This window comes from Tachyglossus aculeatus, chromosome Y3 (assembly GCF_015852505.1).
Source record: "Tachyglossus aculeatus isolate mTacAcu1 chromosome Y3, mTacAcu1.pri, whole genome shotgun sequence".
NCBI lineage: Eukaryota > Metazoa > Chordata > Mammalia > Monotremata > Tachyglossidae > Tachyglossus > Tachyglossus aculeatus.
Genome location: NC_052095.1, coordinates 2,561,192 through 2,581,049, shown reverse-complemented (window position 1 = coordinate 2,581,049; position 19,858 = coordinate 2,561,192). Strand labels below are relative to the sequence as shown.

Genomic DNA, 19,858 nt, shown 5'->3' with positions numbered 1-19,858 from the left:
TTGTATTTGTTTAGTGTTTATTATGAGCCAGTCACTGTACTAAGCACTTGAGGTAGGTACAGGGTAATAACATAGGACACAGTCTGTGTTCCTCATGGTTACTCACAGTCTTAATCCTCAATTTACAGATGAGGGAACTGAAACATTGAGAAATGAAGTGACTTTTCCAGGGTCACACATAGACAAGTTGTGGAGCTGGGTTTGGAATCCAGGTTTTTCTGACTCTCAGCCCTGTGCTCTATCCAATGTTATGTTGCTTCTATTCATTTGTGAAACTTCCTGCTGAATTACGGTGTGTAGGATCACAGCAGAGCCACGGTGGTCCTTCAGTTGCCAGGGTATATATCTGGTTGGGTATTTGACTTCTTTTTTGCAGACTGTTAACTGTAGTCTGAAAAACTATAAACTATATTATTTATACCAAATTATTAATACTAATGTCTGTCTCCCTATCTAAGCTCACTGTGGGCCTCTAATGAGTGTTCCTACTCTGTTGTATTGTACTCTCCCAAGTAGTTAGTATAGTGCTCTGCAAATACTAAGTGCTTAATAAATAACCTTGATGGTGATGATGGTGTTGATGATGACTACTACAATTATAATTTGTTTTCTAGACTAATGTTTAGCCTATAATATTTAGTTAATTTGGCAAAGAGATTTAAAATTATATATATCTCTAGAATGCAGTTGTCAGCTCAGAGCTTGGCTAGAGGAAAACTCATACATCTGTCAGAAGACCTGGGTTTGAGGTCCCACCTCCACCACTGGCCTTTTGTGTGAGAACTTGTTGAAATCACTTAGCCTCAGTTATGTCATCTAAATGGGGATAAAGTAGATTATGAGCTTCATGTGAGCTGGGGTTTGTTTCCAGTTTAAAAAGCAGGCATGTAAAGGCCTTGGACAAATAATAAGAATTTAATAGATATCATACATTAATTCTTGAGTAACTGTAAGAATTTTGATGTTATTTCATGTCAGATGAGATGAAAAAGCTTCTAAGAGGAGCTGTTTTATATAGCTGACAGGCCTCCTGGTTACATCTTAGAGCATGAATGCATAGAATGAATTGAATAAGACTTGGGCCCGTTAGGAGGATAGTGATGTTAGTAGTAGCAGCAGTAGGAGGAGGAGGAGGAAGGAGGAGCAGGAAGAAGAGGAAGTAGTAAATGGTAATAAGTAGTAGTCATACTATTCATTCATTCAGTAGTATTTTTTGAGCGCTTACTGTGTGCACTGCACTCTACTAAGTGCTTGCAGAGTACAATTCAGCAACAAATAGTAGTCAATAGTAGTATATAGTAGTAGTAGTCAAAGTAGTAGTTGAAGTCATAGTCATAGTAGTAGTACTAGTAGTAGTCATAGTAGTAATAGCGTTTATTAGCTGCGAACTCTGTACCTGGTAAACAAATACACAAGTGAAAATTAGACCCAGAAAGTGGTCCTTCATGGGTTCAAAATAAAGACTAAAACAGAAGGAAAGGTAAAATCATGTAAATATATAGACTTTGTATTGTGAGCCCCATTTGCCCAATGATCTGCCTATATTGTATCTTCTCCAGTGCGTAGTACAGTTCTTGGTACATAGTAAGTGGTTAATGTATACCACAATTATTATCATTACAAAAACAACATAAAAATTAAGAGTCTAGCAAAATCAAGTGGTAAAGAATCCTCATGGTACTGCCACCCAGGTAATCAAGAGTCCTTTCACAACCATAGCCTTTAGAACATCTGCTGCTTCAGATTAAATCTTGGTATAAATAGAGTTGGTAGGTACATTACCTGACCACAAGGAACTTCCAAACTAGTGAGACAGACATTAATATAAGTAAATGAATTACAGATATGTGTATAAGTGCTATGGAGCTGAAGATGGGGTGAATACCAAGGACTTAAGGTGTACAGCTCCTACTATTAAGAGGTCACAGAAGGAAAAGGGAGTAGGGAAGTTTAGACTTAATCAGGGGAGGCCTCTTGGAGGAGATGCTTTTAATAAAGTTTGAAGATGGGTTGAGTGTTTTCAGGAGTTGGGATCCTGGACAGTGCAGTGGGGTGGTGGCAGATGATAGCTATAGTTTCACTCTGAGCACTGGTAGGAAGAGTGGCTGGAGGATGCATACCTTCAATTTAACTATCTCATGGCCCGGTATGCACAGAGAATAGTGTAAGCCTGAATTTAGGTCTGAGCAGTTAGTTCGGTACCACCAAGATTACATTCTTGAAGGGCCTGGTATTAAGGAAAGTTTCCTTTATTGTACTCAAATCATGATCATTCCATTTTTTCAGACCATTGCATGCCACTTTAATTAGGAAGATAAGAATTACTGAAAATGTTCCATATATCCTCAGCCATATTCTATTCATAGTGAAGACTCATAGGAAAATTGATTCTGTATAAATTAGTTCCAAGGGGTGATTCTAGGGGTGTGTGCTCCATGTTTCTTGAAATAGGTAGGATCTTAAGAAGGAGTTTGAGGATGTGAAGAAATATGGCCTGCTAAATATGAGGAAGATGTGAGTTCCATTAGAGGGATTCATCTTTTCCTTCGCCACTCAAATGACTCCCATTCTGGTTTAAACTAGCATTATCTAGCATTAGCATTATTATGGGAAGCAGCATGGCTTAGTGGAAAGAGCACAGGCTTGGGAGTCAGAGGTCATGGGTTCTAATTCCTGCTCCACCACTTATCAGCTGTGTGACTTTGGACAAGTCACATAACTTCTCTGTGCCTGCTACCTCATCCTTAAAATGGGAATTAAGACTGTGAGCCCCATGTGGAACAACCTGATTACCTTGTAGCTACCCCAGCACATAGTAGTAATAATGTTTAGTAGGGGCAAACTCTATCCACTTTATCAAAATTCTTGGCCCTCTCTTCTTCCTTCTCTGATGACCATCTTCAGCTACTCACTTTCAAATGGCTCCTCTGCTTCCAAACATGCTTATGCATCCCATCTCCTAAAAATCTCACCCTTAACCCCACAGCACCGTTCAGTTATCAGCCTTTCTCCCTTCTTACATTCTTCTCCAAACCCCTGCCCTCTCCCTGACTTTTCCATCACTGTAGTCACACAGCCACCCTTCCTGCCTCACAAGCCTGCAACCTTGGTGTCATTCTCCACTCTGCTCTCTCGTTCACTGTACACATCCAATCCATCACCAAAAAACCTTCCAGTCTCACCTCCACAACATCGCGAAGATCCGCCCTTTCCTCTCCATCCAAACCGCTACCTTGCTGGTTCAGTCTCTCATCCTATCCTGACTGGATTACTGCATCAGCCTCCTCTCTGATCTCCCATTCTGCTGTCTCTCCCCACTTCAGTTTATAGTTTACTCTGCTGCCCAGATCATCTTTGTGCAGAAATGCTCTAGGCATGTTACTCCCCTCCTCAAAAATCTCCAGTGGCTGCCTGTCAACCTACAAATCAAGCAAAAACTTCTCACTCTTGGCTTCAAGGCTCTCCATCACCTCATCCCCTCCTACCTCACCTCCCTTCTCACCTTCTACAGCCCAGCCTGCACCCTCCGCTCCTCTGCCAGTAACGTCTTCACTGTACCTCATTCTTGCCTGTCCCATTGTCGATTCTGAGCCCATCTCCTTCCCCTGGCCTGGAATGCCCTCCCTCCACACATCCACGAAGCTAGCTCTCTTCCTCCTTTCAAAGCCCCTGAGAGCTCACCACCCCCTGGAGGCCTTCCCAGATTGAGCCCCCCTTTTCCCCTCCTCTTCCCCATCCCCCCCGCCCTACCTCCTTTTCCTCCCCACAGTACTTATATATATATTTGTACAGATTTATTACTCTATTTATTTTACTTGTACATATTTACTATTCTAATTATTTTGTTAATGATGTGCATATAGCTTTAATTCTATTTGTTATGACAGTTTTGACACTTGTCTACATGTTTTGTTTTGTTATGTATCTCCCCCTTTTAGACGGTGAGCCCATTGTTGGGTAGGGACTGTCTCTATATATTGCTGACTTGTACTTCCCAAGTGCTTAGTACAGTGCTCTGCACATAGTAAGCGCTCAATAAATATGATTGAATTAATGAATGAATTTGGGGCTGAGGGAGGAGTGAATAAAGCATACAAATCCAAGTGTCAGGGTGACACAGGAAGGAGTGGGAGAAGAGGAAGTGACTGGTTAGTCATGGAAGACCTCTTGGAGGAGGTGTACTTTTAATAAAGGTGGGGAGAGTGTGTGAAACATGAAAAGGGAGGATGTTCCAGGCCAGAAGTAAGTCCTGGATAAGGTCAGTAGTAAGATATATACAAGATTACGGTACAGTGGAATTAGATGGGATTAGAATAGCGAAGTGTGCCGGCTGGGTTGTAGTGGGAAATCAGGGTGGTGATTGGTGCTTTAAAGTTGATGGTGAGAAGTTTGTCTTGTTGCTGAGATGAATGGGCAATCCGTGGAGTTTCTTGACTGTAAGCTCCCTCTAGTCTGTAAACTCACTGTGGGCAGGGGATTTGTCTGTTGTATTTTTATATTGCCCTCTCAAGAGTTTAGTACAGTGTTTTGAACACAGAAAGCACTCAGTAAATATGACTGACTGACTGACTGACTGACTGACTGACTGAGGAGTGAGGAAACATGGACTGAACATTTTGTACAAAATGATCCTGGCAGCGGAGGAAAGTGTGGATTGCAGTGGTGAGGAACAGGAGACAGGTAGAACGCCAAGGAGGGTAATACAGTACAAGACAGGATAGAGTAAGTGCTTGGATTAATGTGGTAGTTAGAAGAAAGGATGGAGTTTAGCAATGTCATGAAGGTTGAACTGACAGGATTTGGTGACCTGTTGAATATGTGTCGCAGTCTTTCATGGGCTCCTTCTCTGCCTACTACTTTCTAATTGTAGGGGTGTGGTAAAATTTCAGTTCTGGGTCCCCTTCTATTCTCCTAATATGCCACTCCCTTGGAGAACTTGCATTATTTCAACTGCCATATCTACGCAGATGATTCCCAAATTCGTTCAGTTATTACTGTGTGCAAAACAGTGTACTATGCACTTGCAAGAGTACAATGTATCAATGAACAGAAAAAAATCTACCTCCCTAGTCCTGATTTCTCCTTCTCTGCAGTCTCACATTTTGTTCTGCCTTGGGAACATCTCTTTTTGGATATTTTACATACCTCAAACAGAGCTTCTCACTTTTCCATCCAAATTTAGTCTTCCCCCTGACTTTCTTCTCATTGAGGACAGCACCATCATACTCCCAGTCTCGCAAATCCATACCTGGGCATTATCCTTGACTCATTTCTCATTCGTTCTGCACATTCAGTCTTTCAGTCTCCTCAGAGGTCACCAATGACCTCCTGCTTGCCAAATCCAATGGCTCATACTCTATCCTAATCCTCCTCGACCTCTCAGCTGCCTTCAACACTGTGGACCACCCCCTTCTCCTCAACACGCTATCCAACCTTGGCTTCACAGACTCCGTCCTCTCCTGGTTCTCCTCTTATCTCTCCGGTCGTTTATTCCCAGTCTCTTTTGCAGGCTTCTCCTCCCCCTCCCATCCCCTTACTGTGGGGGTTCCCCAAGGTTCAGTTCTTGGTCCCCTTCTGTTCTCGATCTACACTCACTCCCTTGGTGACCTCATTCGCTCCCACGGCTTCAACTATCATCTCTACGCTGATGACACCCAAATCTACATCTCTGCCCCTGCTCTCTCCCCCTCCCTCCAGGCTCACATCTCCTCCTGCCTTCAGGACATCTCCATCTGGATGTCTGCCCACCACCTAAAACTCAACATGTCCAAGACTGTACTCCTTGTCTTCCCTCCCAAACCCTGCCCTCTCCCTGACTTTCCCATCACTGTTGACGGCATTACCATCCTTCCCGTCTCACAAGCCTGCAACCTTGGTGTCATCCTTGACCCCGCTCTCTCATTCACCCCTCACATCCAAGCCATCACCAAAACCTGCCACTCTCAGCTCCGCAACATTGCCAAGATCTGCCCTTTCCTCTCCATCCAAACCGCTACCCTGCTCTTTCAGGCTCTCATCCTATCCCATCTGGACTACTGCATCAGCCTTCTCTGTGATCTCCCATCCTTGTGTCTCTCCCCACTTCAATCCATACTTCATGCTGCTGCCCAGATTGTCTTTGTCCAGAAATGCTCTGGGCATGTTACTCCCCTCTTCAAAAATCTCCAGTGGCTACCAATCAATCACGCATCAGGCAGAAACTCCTCACCTTGGGCTTCAAGGCTGTCCATCACCTTGCCCCCTCCTACCTCACCTCCCTTTTCTCCTTCACAGCCCATCCCGCACCCTCCGCTCCTCTGCCGCTAATCTCCTCACCGTACCTCGTTCTCGCCTGTCCCGCCATCGACCCCCGGCCCACGTCATCCCCCGGGCCTGGAATGCCCTCCCTCTGCCCATCCGCCAAGCTAGCTCTCTTCCTCCCTTCAAGACCCTACTGAGAGCTCACCTCCTCCAGGAGGCCTTCCCAGACTGAGCCCCTTCCTTCCTCTCCCCCTCGTCCCCCTCTCCATGCCCCTGTCTTACCTCCTTCCCTTCCCCACAGCACCTGTATATATGTATATGTTTGTACATATTTATTACTCTATTTATTTATTTATTTATTTTACTTGTACATATCTATTCTATTTATTTTATTTTGTTAATATGTTTGGTTTTGTTCTCTGTCTCCCCCTTCTAGACTGTGAGCCCACTGTTGGGTAGGGACTGTCTCTATATGTTGCCAACTTGTACTTCCCAAGTGCTTAGTACAGTGCTCTGCACACAGTAAGTGCTCAATAAATACGATTGATTGATTGATTGATTCCCCTCCCCCTCATCCCCCTCTCCATCCCCCATCTTACCTCCTTCCCTTCCCCACAGCACCTGTATGCATGTATAAATGTTTGTACATATTTATTTCTCTATTCATTTATTTATTTATTTTACTTGTACTTATCTATTCTGTTTATTTTATTTTGTTAATTTGTTTGGTTTTGTTCTCTATCTCCCCCTTCTAGACTGTGAGCCCACTGTTGGGTAGGGACCGTCTCTACATGTTGCCAACTTGTACTTCCCAAGCGCTTAGTACAGTGCTCTGCACACAGTAAGCACTCAATAAATATGATTGATTGATTGATTCAGTGAAATCCTATTGGTTTTTCCTTCACATCTTCCTTAGAATCTGCTCTTTCCACTCCATCCAACCTGCTACCACACTGTTCCAAGTACTTTTCTTTGCCCCCTTGACTACTTCCCTAGCTTTCTCGCTGATCTCACCATTGGCTTGAAAGCATTCAATCACCTTACCCCCTCCTACCCCTCCTCGCTACCCTCCTACTACAACCCAGTCCGCACACTTTGCTCTTCTAATGCTAATGCTATGATGTTCATATAGCTATAATTCTATTTTTTCTGATGGTTTTGACACCCATCTACATGTTTTGTTTTGTTGTCTGTCTCCCCCTTCTAGATTGTGAGCACGTTGTTGGGTAGGGACTGTCTCTGTATGTTGCTGACTTGTACTTTCCAAGTGCTTAGTACAGTGCTCTGCACACAGTAAGCGCTCAATAAATACGATTGAATGAATGAATAACCTTCACGCTGTACCTCAATCTCCTCTGTCTCACCACTGACCTCTTGCCCATATCCTGCATCTAGCCTGGAATGCCCTATCTCCTAATATGAGACAGATAATTGCTCTCCACACTGCAAAGCTTTATTGAAGGCACATCTCCTCCAAGAAGGCTTCCCTGACTAAGCCCTCCTGACCTCTTTTCCCACTCCCTTCTATGTCACCCTGACTTGCTCCCTTTATTCATTCTCCCTCCCATCCTCACAGCACATACATATATATCTGTAATTTAATTATTTATGTATGTGTGCATATTAATATCTGCCTTGTCATATAATAATAATAATAATTGTATTTGTTTAGCACTTACTATGTGCCAAACACTATTCTAAGTGCTGGGGTAGATACACTGTAACCAGGTTTTCTCACATGGAGCTTACAATCTTCATTCATTCATTCATTCAGTCGTATTTATTGAGCACTTACTGTGTGCAGAGCAGTGTACTAAGCGCTTGGGATTTACAAGTTGGCAACATATAGAGACGGTCCCTACCCAACATCGGGCTCACAGTCTAGAATGGGGAGACAGACAACAAAACAAAACATATTAACAAAATAAAATAAATAGAATAAATATGTACAAATTAAATAAATAAATAAATAGAGTATTAAATACGTACAGACATATAGACATATATACAGGTGCTGTGGGGAGGGGAAGGAGGTAAGGTGGGGAGGAGGGGGAGGAGGTAAGGTGGGGAGGAGGGGGAGGAGGGGGAGAGGAGGGCACCTCTCAGAGGTGGGGCCCATATCCTTAAAGGCTTTTTAATTTGGGGTTGCAGCCTGGAAGCTGAGAGAATTCAATCAGGGTGACTTTACTCTTGGCCTAAAGGCATGTCTGTATTTGGGGCAAGCTCATACGCACACAGACATCCACAAATGCCACAATCACACCGTGAATGGAGATGACTGCCAGTCAGCCAGTCAGTCGTATTTATTCAGGGCTTACTGTGTGCAGAGCACTGTACCACACACTTGGGACAGTACACTATAACAATTTAACAGACACATTCTCATCCCACAATGAGCCTACAGTCCAGCGGGGAGATGGACATTAATATAAATAAATGATGGATATGTACATAAGTGCCGTGGATTAAGGCCCAGGCACTTTCCTGATGAAGTCCTCATTTCCTTTTCTCCCACTCCCTTCTATGTCACCCTGATGTGCTCCCTTTATTCACCAATCCCTCAGTTCCACAGCACTTATGTACATATCTGTAATTTATTTATTTATATTAATGTCTGTCTCCCCTTCTAGACTACAAGCCTGCCATGGGAAGGTAATGTGTTTATTATATTGTACTCTCCCAAGCACTTAGTACAGTGCTCTGCCCATGGTAAGCACTGGATAAATATGATCAATTGATTGATGACACCCAGGGATGTGACAAGTGGTTAGATCTGGGGCTTGAGATTACAGTGTGGTGGATTCTACCATTGGCTTGGCTTGGGCCTCCATGGTGGATTTCTCTCTCTGGGTCTGGGTCTGTAGGAATGTTGGCTCGTACCCTGCCAGAACTCACTTGTGTCCCCACCCCAAAAACCCGCTGCTTGCTGTGCTCATTAGGGAGCGACTGAGATGGGAAAGGGACGCAGCAGGAAGAAGGACACAAGCCTAGCCCAAAACCATACCCATTCATCACATACTTCATCACATCACAGTCTACACTCACTCCCTTCGTGAACTCCTTCGCTCCCATGGCTTCAACTATAATCTCTACTGCATCAGCCTTCTCTCTGATGGGAGCATCCTCGTGTCTCTCTCCACTTCAATCCATACTTCATGCTGCTGCCCGGATTATCTTTGTCCAGAAACGCTCTGGGCATATTACTCCCCTCCTCAAAAATCTCCAGTGGCTACCAATCAATCTGTGCATCAGGCAGAAACTCCTCACCCTCAGCTTCAAGGCTCTCCATCACCTCGCCCCCTCCTACCTCACCTCCCTTCTCTCCTACAGCCCAGCCCGCACCCTCCGCTCCTCCGCCGCTAATCTCCTCACCGTACCTCGCTCTCACCTGTCCCGCCATCGACCCCCGGCCCACGTCATCCCCCGGGCCTGGAATGCCCTCCCTCTGCCCATCCGCCAAGCTAGCTCTCTTCCTCCCTTCAAGGCCCTGCTGAGAGCTCACCTCCTCCAGGAGGCCTTCCCAGACTGAGCCCCTTCCTTCCTCTCCCCCTCGTCCCCCTCTCGATCCCCCATCTTACCTCCTTCCCTTCCCCACAGCACGTGTATATATGTATATATGTTTGTACATATTTATTACTCTATTTATTTATTTATTTTACTTCTACCTATCTATTCTATTTATTTTATTTTGTCAGTATGTTTGGTTCTGTTCTCTGTCTCCCCCTTTTAGACTGTGAGCCCACTGTTGGGTAGGGACTGTCGCTATATGTTGCCAATTTGTACTTCCCAAGCGCTTAGTATGGTGCTCTGCACATAGTAAGTGCTCAATAAATACGATTGTTGTTGTTGTTGTTGTTGTTGTTGTTGTTGTTGATGACACCCAGATCTACATCTCTGCCCCTGCTCTCTCCCCCTCCCTCCAGGCTCGCATCTCCTTCTGCCTTCAGGACATCTCCATCTGGATGTCTGCCCACCACCTAAAACTCAACATGTCCAAGACTGAACTCCTTGTCTTCCCTCCCAAGCCCTGCCCTCTCCCTGACTTTCCCATCACTGTTGACGGCACTACCATTCTTCCCGTCTCACAAGCCCTTGGTGTCATCCTCGATTCCGCTCTCTCATTCGCCCCTCACATCCAAGCCATCACCAAAACCTGCTGGTCTCAGCTCCGCAACATTGCCAAGATCTGCTCTTTCCTCTCCATCCAAACCGCTACCCTGCTCTTTCAGGCTCTCATCCTATCCCATCTGGACTACTGCATCAGCCTTCTCTGTGATCTCCCATCCTTGTGTCTCTCCCCACTTCAATCCATACTTCATGCTGCTGCCCAGATTGTCTTTGTCCAGAAATGCTCTGGGCATGTTACTCCCCTCTTCAAAAATCTCCAGTGGCTACCAATCAATCTGCGCATCAGGCAGAAACTCCTCACCCTGGGCTTCAAGGCTTTCCATCACCTCGCCCCCTCCTACCTCACCTCCCTTCTCTCCTTCTACAGCCCAGTCCACACCCTCCGCTCCTCTGCCACTAATCTCCTCACTGTGCCTCGTTCTTGCCTGTCCTGCTGTCGACCCCTGGCCCACGTCATCCCCCTGCCTGGAATGCCCTCCCTCTGCCCATCCGCCAAGCTAGCTGTCTTCCTCCCTTCAAGGCCCTACTGAGAGCTCACCTCCTCCAGGAGGCCTTCCCAGACTGAGCCCCCTCCTTCCTCTCCCCCTTGCCCCCTCCTCCATCCCCCGTCTTACCTCCTTCCCTTCCCCACAGAACGTGTATATATGTATGTATGTTTGTACATATTTATTACTCTATTTATTTATTTTACTTGTACATATCTATTCTATTTATTTTATTTTGTTAATATGTTTGGTTTTGTTCTCTGTCTCCCCCTTCTAGACTGTGAGCCCACTGTTGGGTAGGGACTGTCTCTATATGTTGCCAACTTGTACTTCCTAAGCGCTTAGTACAGTGCTCTGCACACAGTAAACAATAAATAACGATTGATTGATTGATTCATCTCCATTTTACAGATGAAGTAACTGAGGCACAGAGAAATTAAGCAAGTTGCCTAAGGTCACACAGCAGAAAAGTGGCAGAGCTGGGATTGGAACCCATGAGCTCTGATTCCCAAGCTCTTGCTCCTCCCTCTAAGCCTAGCTGCTTCTCTAGACTGTGAACTTCTTGTGGGCAGGGAATGTGTCTGTTTGTTGTTATATTATTCTCTTCCAAGTGTTTAGTGCAGTGCTTTGCACACAGTAAGTACTCAGTATATACTGTTGAATGAATGAGTGAATGAATGAATGAGTGATCTCTCTACATCCTTTGTCTCCATTCGTCAATCCAAACTTTATTCTGTTGCCCACTTCATTTTTCTTAAAAAAAAAAGTGCAAATCCATGGCTCCACACTTCCCCAGATTCTCCAATGTTTTCCCCTCCACGAACATTCTTAATTGGCTTAAAACACCCAGTTTGCTCCCTCTCCTACCTTACCTCCATGATTTTCTACTACAACCCAGTACCCAAACCACTAACTAAGAATTAGAGAAGCAGCATGGTTTAGTGGCAAGAGCGTGAGTTTGGGAGTCAGGCATCCTGGATCCTAATCTCAGCTCTGTCACGTGTGAGCTGTGTGACTTTGGAGAGGTCATTTAAGTTCTCTGTGCCTCAGTTATCTCATATGTAAAAAGGGAATTAAACTGTGAGCTTCAAGTGGGACAACTTGATTACTTTTTATCTGCCTCAATGCGTAAAACAGTGCTTGGCATATAGGAAGCGCTTAACAAATACCATCATCATCATCATCATCATTATTATTGTTATTATTACTTTATCCAGGTCTTATTAATTCCATCTCAGTTGAGTTTTGAGGTAATGGCAGGGCTCCAAGTTAGATCTGCTTTGAAAGCAAGAGGAAATGGGTGACTGCTGAGAAGAAGTCGGGGCAGGAGATGGCAGATTTGGGAATCATCCTTGTAGAAATGGTAGTTGAAGCCCTGAGAATGAATGAGTTCTCCAAGTGAGTGGTTATTTATTCATTCAGTCATATTTACTGAGCACTTTAATTTGTGCAAAGCACCTTTATAGATGGAATAAAGAGGGGCACCAGTTCTTAGCTTTGAGGGACTCCCACAATCAGAAGGGTTCCTGGAAATGGAGGAGTGGCTGGAGAGATAAGAAGAGATCAAGAGGTTATTGACAAGGTTAGTGTTTTCGGTATAAAAGGCAGCTGATACCATTGAATATGGGTAGAAGGAAGTCACTGGTAACCATAGGGCAGTTTCCATGAAGTAGATGAGTAGAAGCAAGATTGCAGGGATTTGGGGAGAGAAGTGGAGGACAGGAAGTTGAGGCAGCTGGTATAAACAACTCACTTGAGTTGGGAAAGGAATGGTATGGAGGACATGAGGCGTTAAATGGCAAAAGTGTCATGGAGGCAAGGGAGAGTTTTTTTGTTTTTTTTTAATAGGGTTTACATGGGTATATTTTAGAACATGAGGAAGGGACCATTGGAAAATGATTGGTTGAAGATGATTGTCAGAGTGGGAAGAAGGGAGTGGGCAAGTGTTTTGTTATGGTGCAGAAGTATCGGTTGAGACTCATTGGTGGAGGGAATTTGAAAATTTTAGAATTTGTGCACAGGCCTGGGAATCAAAGGATGGAGGTACTAATCCCAGCTCTGCCAATTGCCTGCTATGTGACCTTGGACAAATCACTTAACTTCTCTGAGCCTCGGTTTCCTCATCTGTATAGTGAAGATTTAGACCTGGTCTCCCTCCTACTCATACTGTGATGTCTGTATGGACAAGGATAGTGTCCAACTTAACTAACTTGAATCTACCCCAGTTTTTAGAACAGCGTTTGGCACATAGTAGGCACTTAAAAAAAATAAAAGTAGGAGATCCAATTTTGTGATATTGCTAAGACAGGTGGGAGAATTGAAGGAGGGGGCATGAGGAGGGTGGTCCTGTAGAGGAGCAGGGAAGATTTCAGAGAGATCTTGCCTGATGATTTCAATTTTATAGATGAAATGGACGGTATGGGGCAAGGGGTGGGGAGACAGAGAGACAATAGGCTTGAGGAAGTTTATTAATAGAGTGAAACAGGTGATATGGGCAGTGGGCTTGGGAGTCAGTAAGGGAAGAGAAGTAGTATTGTTGGTCAGAGGAGGGGTGGTTATATACTCACTCTTTGGTGCTCGCTTCCGCTGCTTGCCACCAATCCTTTCCCCAGAGACTCTGCTCTTCACCACTTTCTACCTTCCCCACCAGTGAACTAGACTTTGTTTTTTCGACCTTTCCACACCTCATCCCCTGCTATCTGTTCTGTTTAAAGAAATATTGGTTTTTTTAATAACTGCAGCTTTTAGCCAGATTATGTTTTTGGCTTGAGGCTGTTCCTTTCTTGAGGAACGCCACCATTGTCCAAAACCCTAGTGTAATAGGAAATATTTTAACTGCAGTATTTTTCAATTTTGTTTCCTTAAGATTCATTGAACTTAATATACTGCCAGGCTTTCTGTTGTATTGCTGTTTTTCATGCTGTCACTACAGTGCTCTGCCCACAGTAAGTGCTCTGTAAATGCAAGGGCAGTATTAACTCTTCACCATTATCAATGATATTTACTGAGACATTGCCATATGCAGAACATAGTACTGAGTACTTGGAAGAGTACAGTGCAAGAAAATTGGCAGACCTATTAACCCCCTGAGGTTGAGGTTCAGGTTAATCCTCAACCCCCTGCCTCCCCCATCCCTTCCCCTAATGACCTGGATACCTTCTCTGTTGAGAAAATTGACACTGTGTGAGCTCCCTAAATCAATCAATCAATCAATCAATCAGTCATATTTATTGAGCGCTTACTATGTGCAGAGCACTGTATTAAGCGCTTGGGAAGTACAAATTGGCATCACATAGAGACAGTCCCTACCCAACAGTGGGCTCACAGTCTAAAAGGGGGAGACAGAGAACAGAACCAAACATACCAACAAAATAAAATAAGTAGGATAGAAATGTACAAGTAAAATAAATAAATAAATAAATAAATAGAGTAATAAATATGTACAACCATATATACATATATACAGGTGCTGTGGGGAAGGGAAGGAGGTAAGACGGGGGGATGGAGAGGGGGACGAGGGGGAGAGGAAAGAAGGGGCTCAGTCTGGGAAGGCCTCCTGGAGGAGGTGAGCTCTCAGCAGAGCCTTGAAGGGAGGAAGAGAGCTAGCTTGGCGGATGGGCAGAGGGAGGGCATTCCAGGCCCGGGGGATGACGTGGGCCGGGGGTCGATGGCGGGACAGGCGAGAGCGAGGTACAGTGAGGAGATTAGTGGTGGAGGAGCGGAGGGTGCGGGCTGGGCAGTAGAAGGAGAGAAGGGAGGTGAGGTAGGAGGGGGCGAGGTGATGGAGAGCCTTGAAGCCCAGGGTGAGGAGTTTCTGCTTGATGCGCAGATTGATCGGTAGCCATTGGAGGTCTCCCCTAAAGTCTCCCCTAACCTCCTTAGTGTCTCCCAGTGCACTCTTAGTGCACACCAGAGGTTATGATGTCCTTGCCTTAGGCTAGTGGCTAATCAGCTGACAAAATGGAGTTGGTCCAATCAGGCCTGACCCATCACAGTAGGAGAGCTCCTCTTGAGGTACTGCTGGGAAAGATGAGAGAGTTGAAGAGGGGGCAGAAGTAAGGAGGGATTGAAGGGGAGCAGGGGAGATTTTAGGGAGGTCATGTCTGATGGTTTCAGTTTTCTTAGTAAAGTTCCTGGCCAGGTCATTAGGGGCAAGAGATGGGGGTGAAAGGAAAGGGGTTGGAGGAACAAGTAAAAAAAACATCGGGAACAACTGGTGAAGGCAGAATGCTTGGAAGTCAGTAAGGATGGAGAAATAATGTTGCTGGACAGAGGAGAAGGGTAGAATTAAAGCAGGCAAGGATGAGGTTGTGGTAGCCGAAGTCAGCGTGACGTATGGATTTCCTTTAGCAGTACTGTGCAGCTCTTGCACTGGAATGAAGGAAGTGGGCTCCAAAGGTGATCCAAAGCCGTGGGATAGTAGAACGAGACTGATGAAGAGATAGAGGAGCTCAGTACAAAGGGTGGTGCTAAGAGTGTCAATTTGGTGGTCAAGTTTGTTAGTTTGGGTATGAAAACTAATGAGGCCAATTGACCTGAGAAAATTGGATGGGCTCAAATGATCAGAAGTGTCCTGGAAGAAACAGGACAGATTTGTAGGGGGTGCTGTGAAGTGAAATGAAGCGAAGGCTGATGACGAGGTTGAGTGAAGGCTGGTGATGAGGTTGTGGTCAGATACAGAGATTTCAGAGTTGTGGTAGAGATTGTACAGTGAGTAGGCATGATGCGATCAAGTTGTGAGTGGGAGAGATAGGGTGGTACAAAAAGTCAGCAGAGTTGAAGAGTGATAGAAAATGGGAAGTGGAAGGGTTTTCAGGATCATCAGTGTATATATTGAAGTCCCTAAGGATCAATGTAGGAATGGAGAAAGAGAGAAGGAATATGAGAAAGCAGATCAAAATGGTTTAGAAATATGGCGGTAGGGTCTGGGGAGGTGGTAGATGATTTACTGGAATCTGGTGTAGTTGTTAGAAGCAGATGATTTGGTGCTTCAAAGGAAGGGAGAGAGGGTTGGGGGAGCAGGGATGGTGCAAAAGTGACAGTGGGGAGCAAAAAGGAAACCCATTCCTCCCCCTTTCCCAGTGAGTCTGGGGGTTTGGGAGAAGATGAGGCTCCCTCATCTTCTGATTTACAGCCTTGATCCAGGCAATGGATAGGAGAATGAGTGAGTTGAGTTCAGTAGAGAGGGTGGTGTTGAGGCTGTCAGTTTGGTCTGTTTTATTATATTCTGCCTAGTGCTTAGTAAGGGCTCACTCACTCACTCACTCCATCATATTTATTGAGCGCTTGCTGTGTGCAGAGCACTGTACTAAGCGCTTGGGAAGTACAAGTCAGCAATATATAGAGACGGGCCCTACCCAACAGTGGGCTTACAGTCTACAAGGGGGAGACAGACAACATAACAAAACATCTTAACAAAATAAAATAAATAGAATAGTATTACTACTAGTACTATCATTACTACTACAACTACTAACATGCCTAGTCCCAGTCCACCCACGACTTCTGCGCCGCCTACTGTTCCTTCTCTTAGGGCCGGACTACTTTCTTAACTGGCAGATTTCATCCACTAAGGTCGTTCTCTTCCTCTTGCTCCCCTTACCCCGGCCCCCCGTGAACTCTTTGGCTGGAGGAGTGGATCTGGGGGGCCGGAAATGGTGGTTTCAAGGGCGCCCCATTTCCTGCCCCTGCCCTGACACCTCCCTTGCACTCCCTTCTCTTCTTGGGTCCCTCCAATAAATACCACTGATTGATTGATGTGACAGATAATTTTAGTATACTTTTTAAAATTTTTGAGGTGCTCTGGAAAAAATGGAAACATGCATGAAATCAGTTTGTAGGTTTGTTGAAATATAAAATCTGCTCCTCTTTTACTTCCTCAGTTCCACAGAATAATGAGAAGCTTCAGGAGAATCCTTGCATTTTTGTACTGACACCAAGACAAGTAGAGCTAATCAGAAACTCCAGGTATTTTTTTAATTCTTACAATGTCTCCTAATCATGTTGGTCCTTCTGATTTCTTTTTGGGTCTTGGATTTACTGATTGTGTAATTCCAACAGTAACTGATTTTAATTCGTCTATCTTTATAGGGCTTTCTAGCTTTTATGAACTATGATTTTCCTCATATTATTCAGTTCCCAAAATTCCATAGGCTCTTGATAGCATCCATTCTGTATCCTTCTCATTGCATTTCAAATTTTATAACTGAAACCTAAAACCTAACGGGAGAGCTATTAACATTCCATATTATAAGAACATAAATCAGAAAAGGCTTCTATGCATAGTAAAAGATTGAAATGCTGTATAGACATTGCTATATTTGGAGATGAGTGAATGGAAAGGATCAAGGGAAGCAGTTAGAAATACATGGGCAAACTATAGATAATAATCTGAATTGTATTTAAGAGTTTCAGTTTTGGTATTTGTTGCATTATTTTCTGATTTGAAGTTTACAAATCCATTAGCAGAATGAGTGATTAAGATCGATATTACTGAATAATACTATACATTAATGCATCCAAACTGAAATACACTTTAGCAAGAACAGAAAAATTTGATTATCGTTTCATTCAGCAGTGTTCATTTTAATGTAATAGTTCTGGAAAAAATAATGTTAAGTGAAACACAATAATAATAATATCAATCAACCAATAATTTTTATTGAGCACATTTTATGTACAAAGCAATGTGCTGAGTGTCTAGGAAAATAGTCAATTGATCAGTGGTGATTATTGTGCACTTACCATGAAGGACACTGTTCTAAGCACTTGAGAAAGTTCAATATGATTGAGTTTGAAGATATGCTCCCTTCTCACAGAGAGTTATAGTTTGCAGAAGAGTCAAACATTCATTCATTACAGTCATATTTATTGGGCTTTTACTGTGTGCAGAGCACTGTACTAAGTGCTTGAGAGAGTTCAGTACAACAATAAACACATTCCCTGCCCACAGCAAGTTTACGGACAAGTTGGGGGAGACAGACATCAAAACAAGTAAATAAATTACAGATAGGTACATGATGCTGTGGGGCTGGGAGGGCGAAGAACAGTTATAATAAATGCCACTAATGGGAATAAGGTCACCAGCTATCTCCTTGCCAAATGTAACAACCTCTGCTGTACTCTAAATCTTCTTTGACCTCTCATCCGCTGTTGTCCAGCCCCTTCTCCTGGAAACATTATCGAAACTTGGGTTCACTTTTGCTGCTCTCTCCTGGATCTCCTTTCATCTCTGTGGCTGCTTATTTTTTTATGGTATTTGTTAAAGCACTTATTATGTCTCAAGCACTGTTTTAAGCATTGGGATTGACAAAAGATAATCAGGTTGGACAAAATCTTTGTCCTGCATTGGGCTTCCTTTCTAAACTGGGGGGAGAGGATTTAATCCCCATTTGGCAGATGATGAAACTGAATGTAAAATGACTTGCCTAAGGTAATACAGCACAAGTAGGAGAGCAGGGTTTAGACCTCAGGTCTTCTGACTCCCAGGCCCATACCTCCAACCCACTAATTTTGGGGGTGACTTAATGCTCAGTTCTGAGACCTCTTCTATTCTCCATCTACACTTACTCTCCAGAAACCTCCTCCAGTGGTTGCTAATCTGCCTCCACATCAAATTGAAAATCCTCAATCAGCTCTCCCCCTCCCTTAAATCCTATCAGGGAGATAGGAGATCTCTGCTCATACACTTCAGTAGGCTAACTCCCTGTACTTCGATCTCATCTATCCTGATACAAACCACTGGCCCACATTTCCCTCTGGATTTGATACAACCTACTTATCTGACAGACCACCATTCTCCCCACTTTTAAATCACTCCTAAAATCACAGCCCCTCCAAAAATCTTTCCCTAACTGAGCCCTTAATTTCCCTCTCTACTCTCCCATGTGCTTCAGCTATGCTTATCTGACAGACCACCATTCTCCCCACTTTTAAATCACTCCTAAAATCACAGCCCCTCAAAAAATCTTTCCCTAACTGAGCCCTTAATTTTCCCTCTCCACTCTCCCATGTGCTTCAGCTAGGCACTTGGCTGTTAATCTCTTAACACTCTGATACTAACTCCAGCCCCACAGCAGTTGTGCTCCTAGCCTTATACTGTGCTCTTTCTCCTATATGTAATTATTTTTAATGTCTGTGTCCATTTGAAGACAGTAAGCTCCTTGTGGTCCAGGATCATGTCTACCAACTCTGTTGTATTATTCTTTCCCATGGGCTTAGTTTGCTGTGCACACAGTAAGTGCTCAGTAAAGACCATTGAATGATTGATTAAATTGGCTAGTTATTAATAACATTTGTATAGCTTAATACAGTGCTCTGCACACAGTTAGTGCTTAGTAAGTATGACTGAATGAAAGCATATTACATATGTGTGTACCCCCCAGAAAGAAGAATTGCTGTGGTGGAGTTATATTTGTTAGAATTTTATTGCCTATTCACGTTTTTAAGTCTTTTCTACTTAATTGGAAATGACAGCAACTTCCTGATCTTTGAAATGACCTCCTGGGAAAGTTAATGGCCTCAAGGATTTCTTTTATAACTCCTACCACTTATATATAATAATGATGATGTTTGTTAAGTACCTACTGTGTGCCAAGCACTGATCTAAGTGCTGGGGGGATATAAGGTAATCAGGTTGTCCCACATGGGGCTCACAGTCTTCATCCCCATTATACAGATGAGATAACTGTGGCACAGAGAAGTAAAGTGACTTTCCCAAAGTTACACAGCTGACAAGTGGTGGAGCATGATTAGAACCCATGACCTCTGACTCCCAAGCCTCTTTCCAATGAGCCATGCTTCTTTTCTGTATTGTGGTGCAATAAGATGAGAGGTGAATTACATCAAGAGTGTTGCTGACGGTCTTCCTTATCAAAAGTCAGACATTAAGTTTAAGCATTAAGTTTAGTGATTACTAATTTCATGATAAGACTAAGTGAAGGTCCTTTTCTGACTTAAATGGCTTCTTGGTCATTTAGTTAAATGTGCTGTGCCGCAATTTCTCC

The 19,858-nt window shown here is 43.9% G+C and overlaps 1 protein-coding gene across 1 annotated transcript in view; it reads left to right on the top strand.

Annotated features, from left to right (window-relative positions):
* Positions 1 to 19,858, top strand: part of LOC119946727 (E3 SUMO-protein ligase PIAS4-like) — a 64,963-nt gene that overhangs the window by 22,040 nt on the left and 23,065 nt on the right. Inside the window, exon 3 of the mRNA XM_038768145.1 lies at positions 16,736 to 16,820. Coding sequence (XP_038624073.1) covers positions 16,736 to 16,820 — 85 coding nt within the window. The remainder of the gene's footprint in view (positions 1 to 16,735; positions 16,821 to 19,858) is intronic.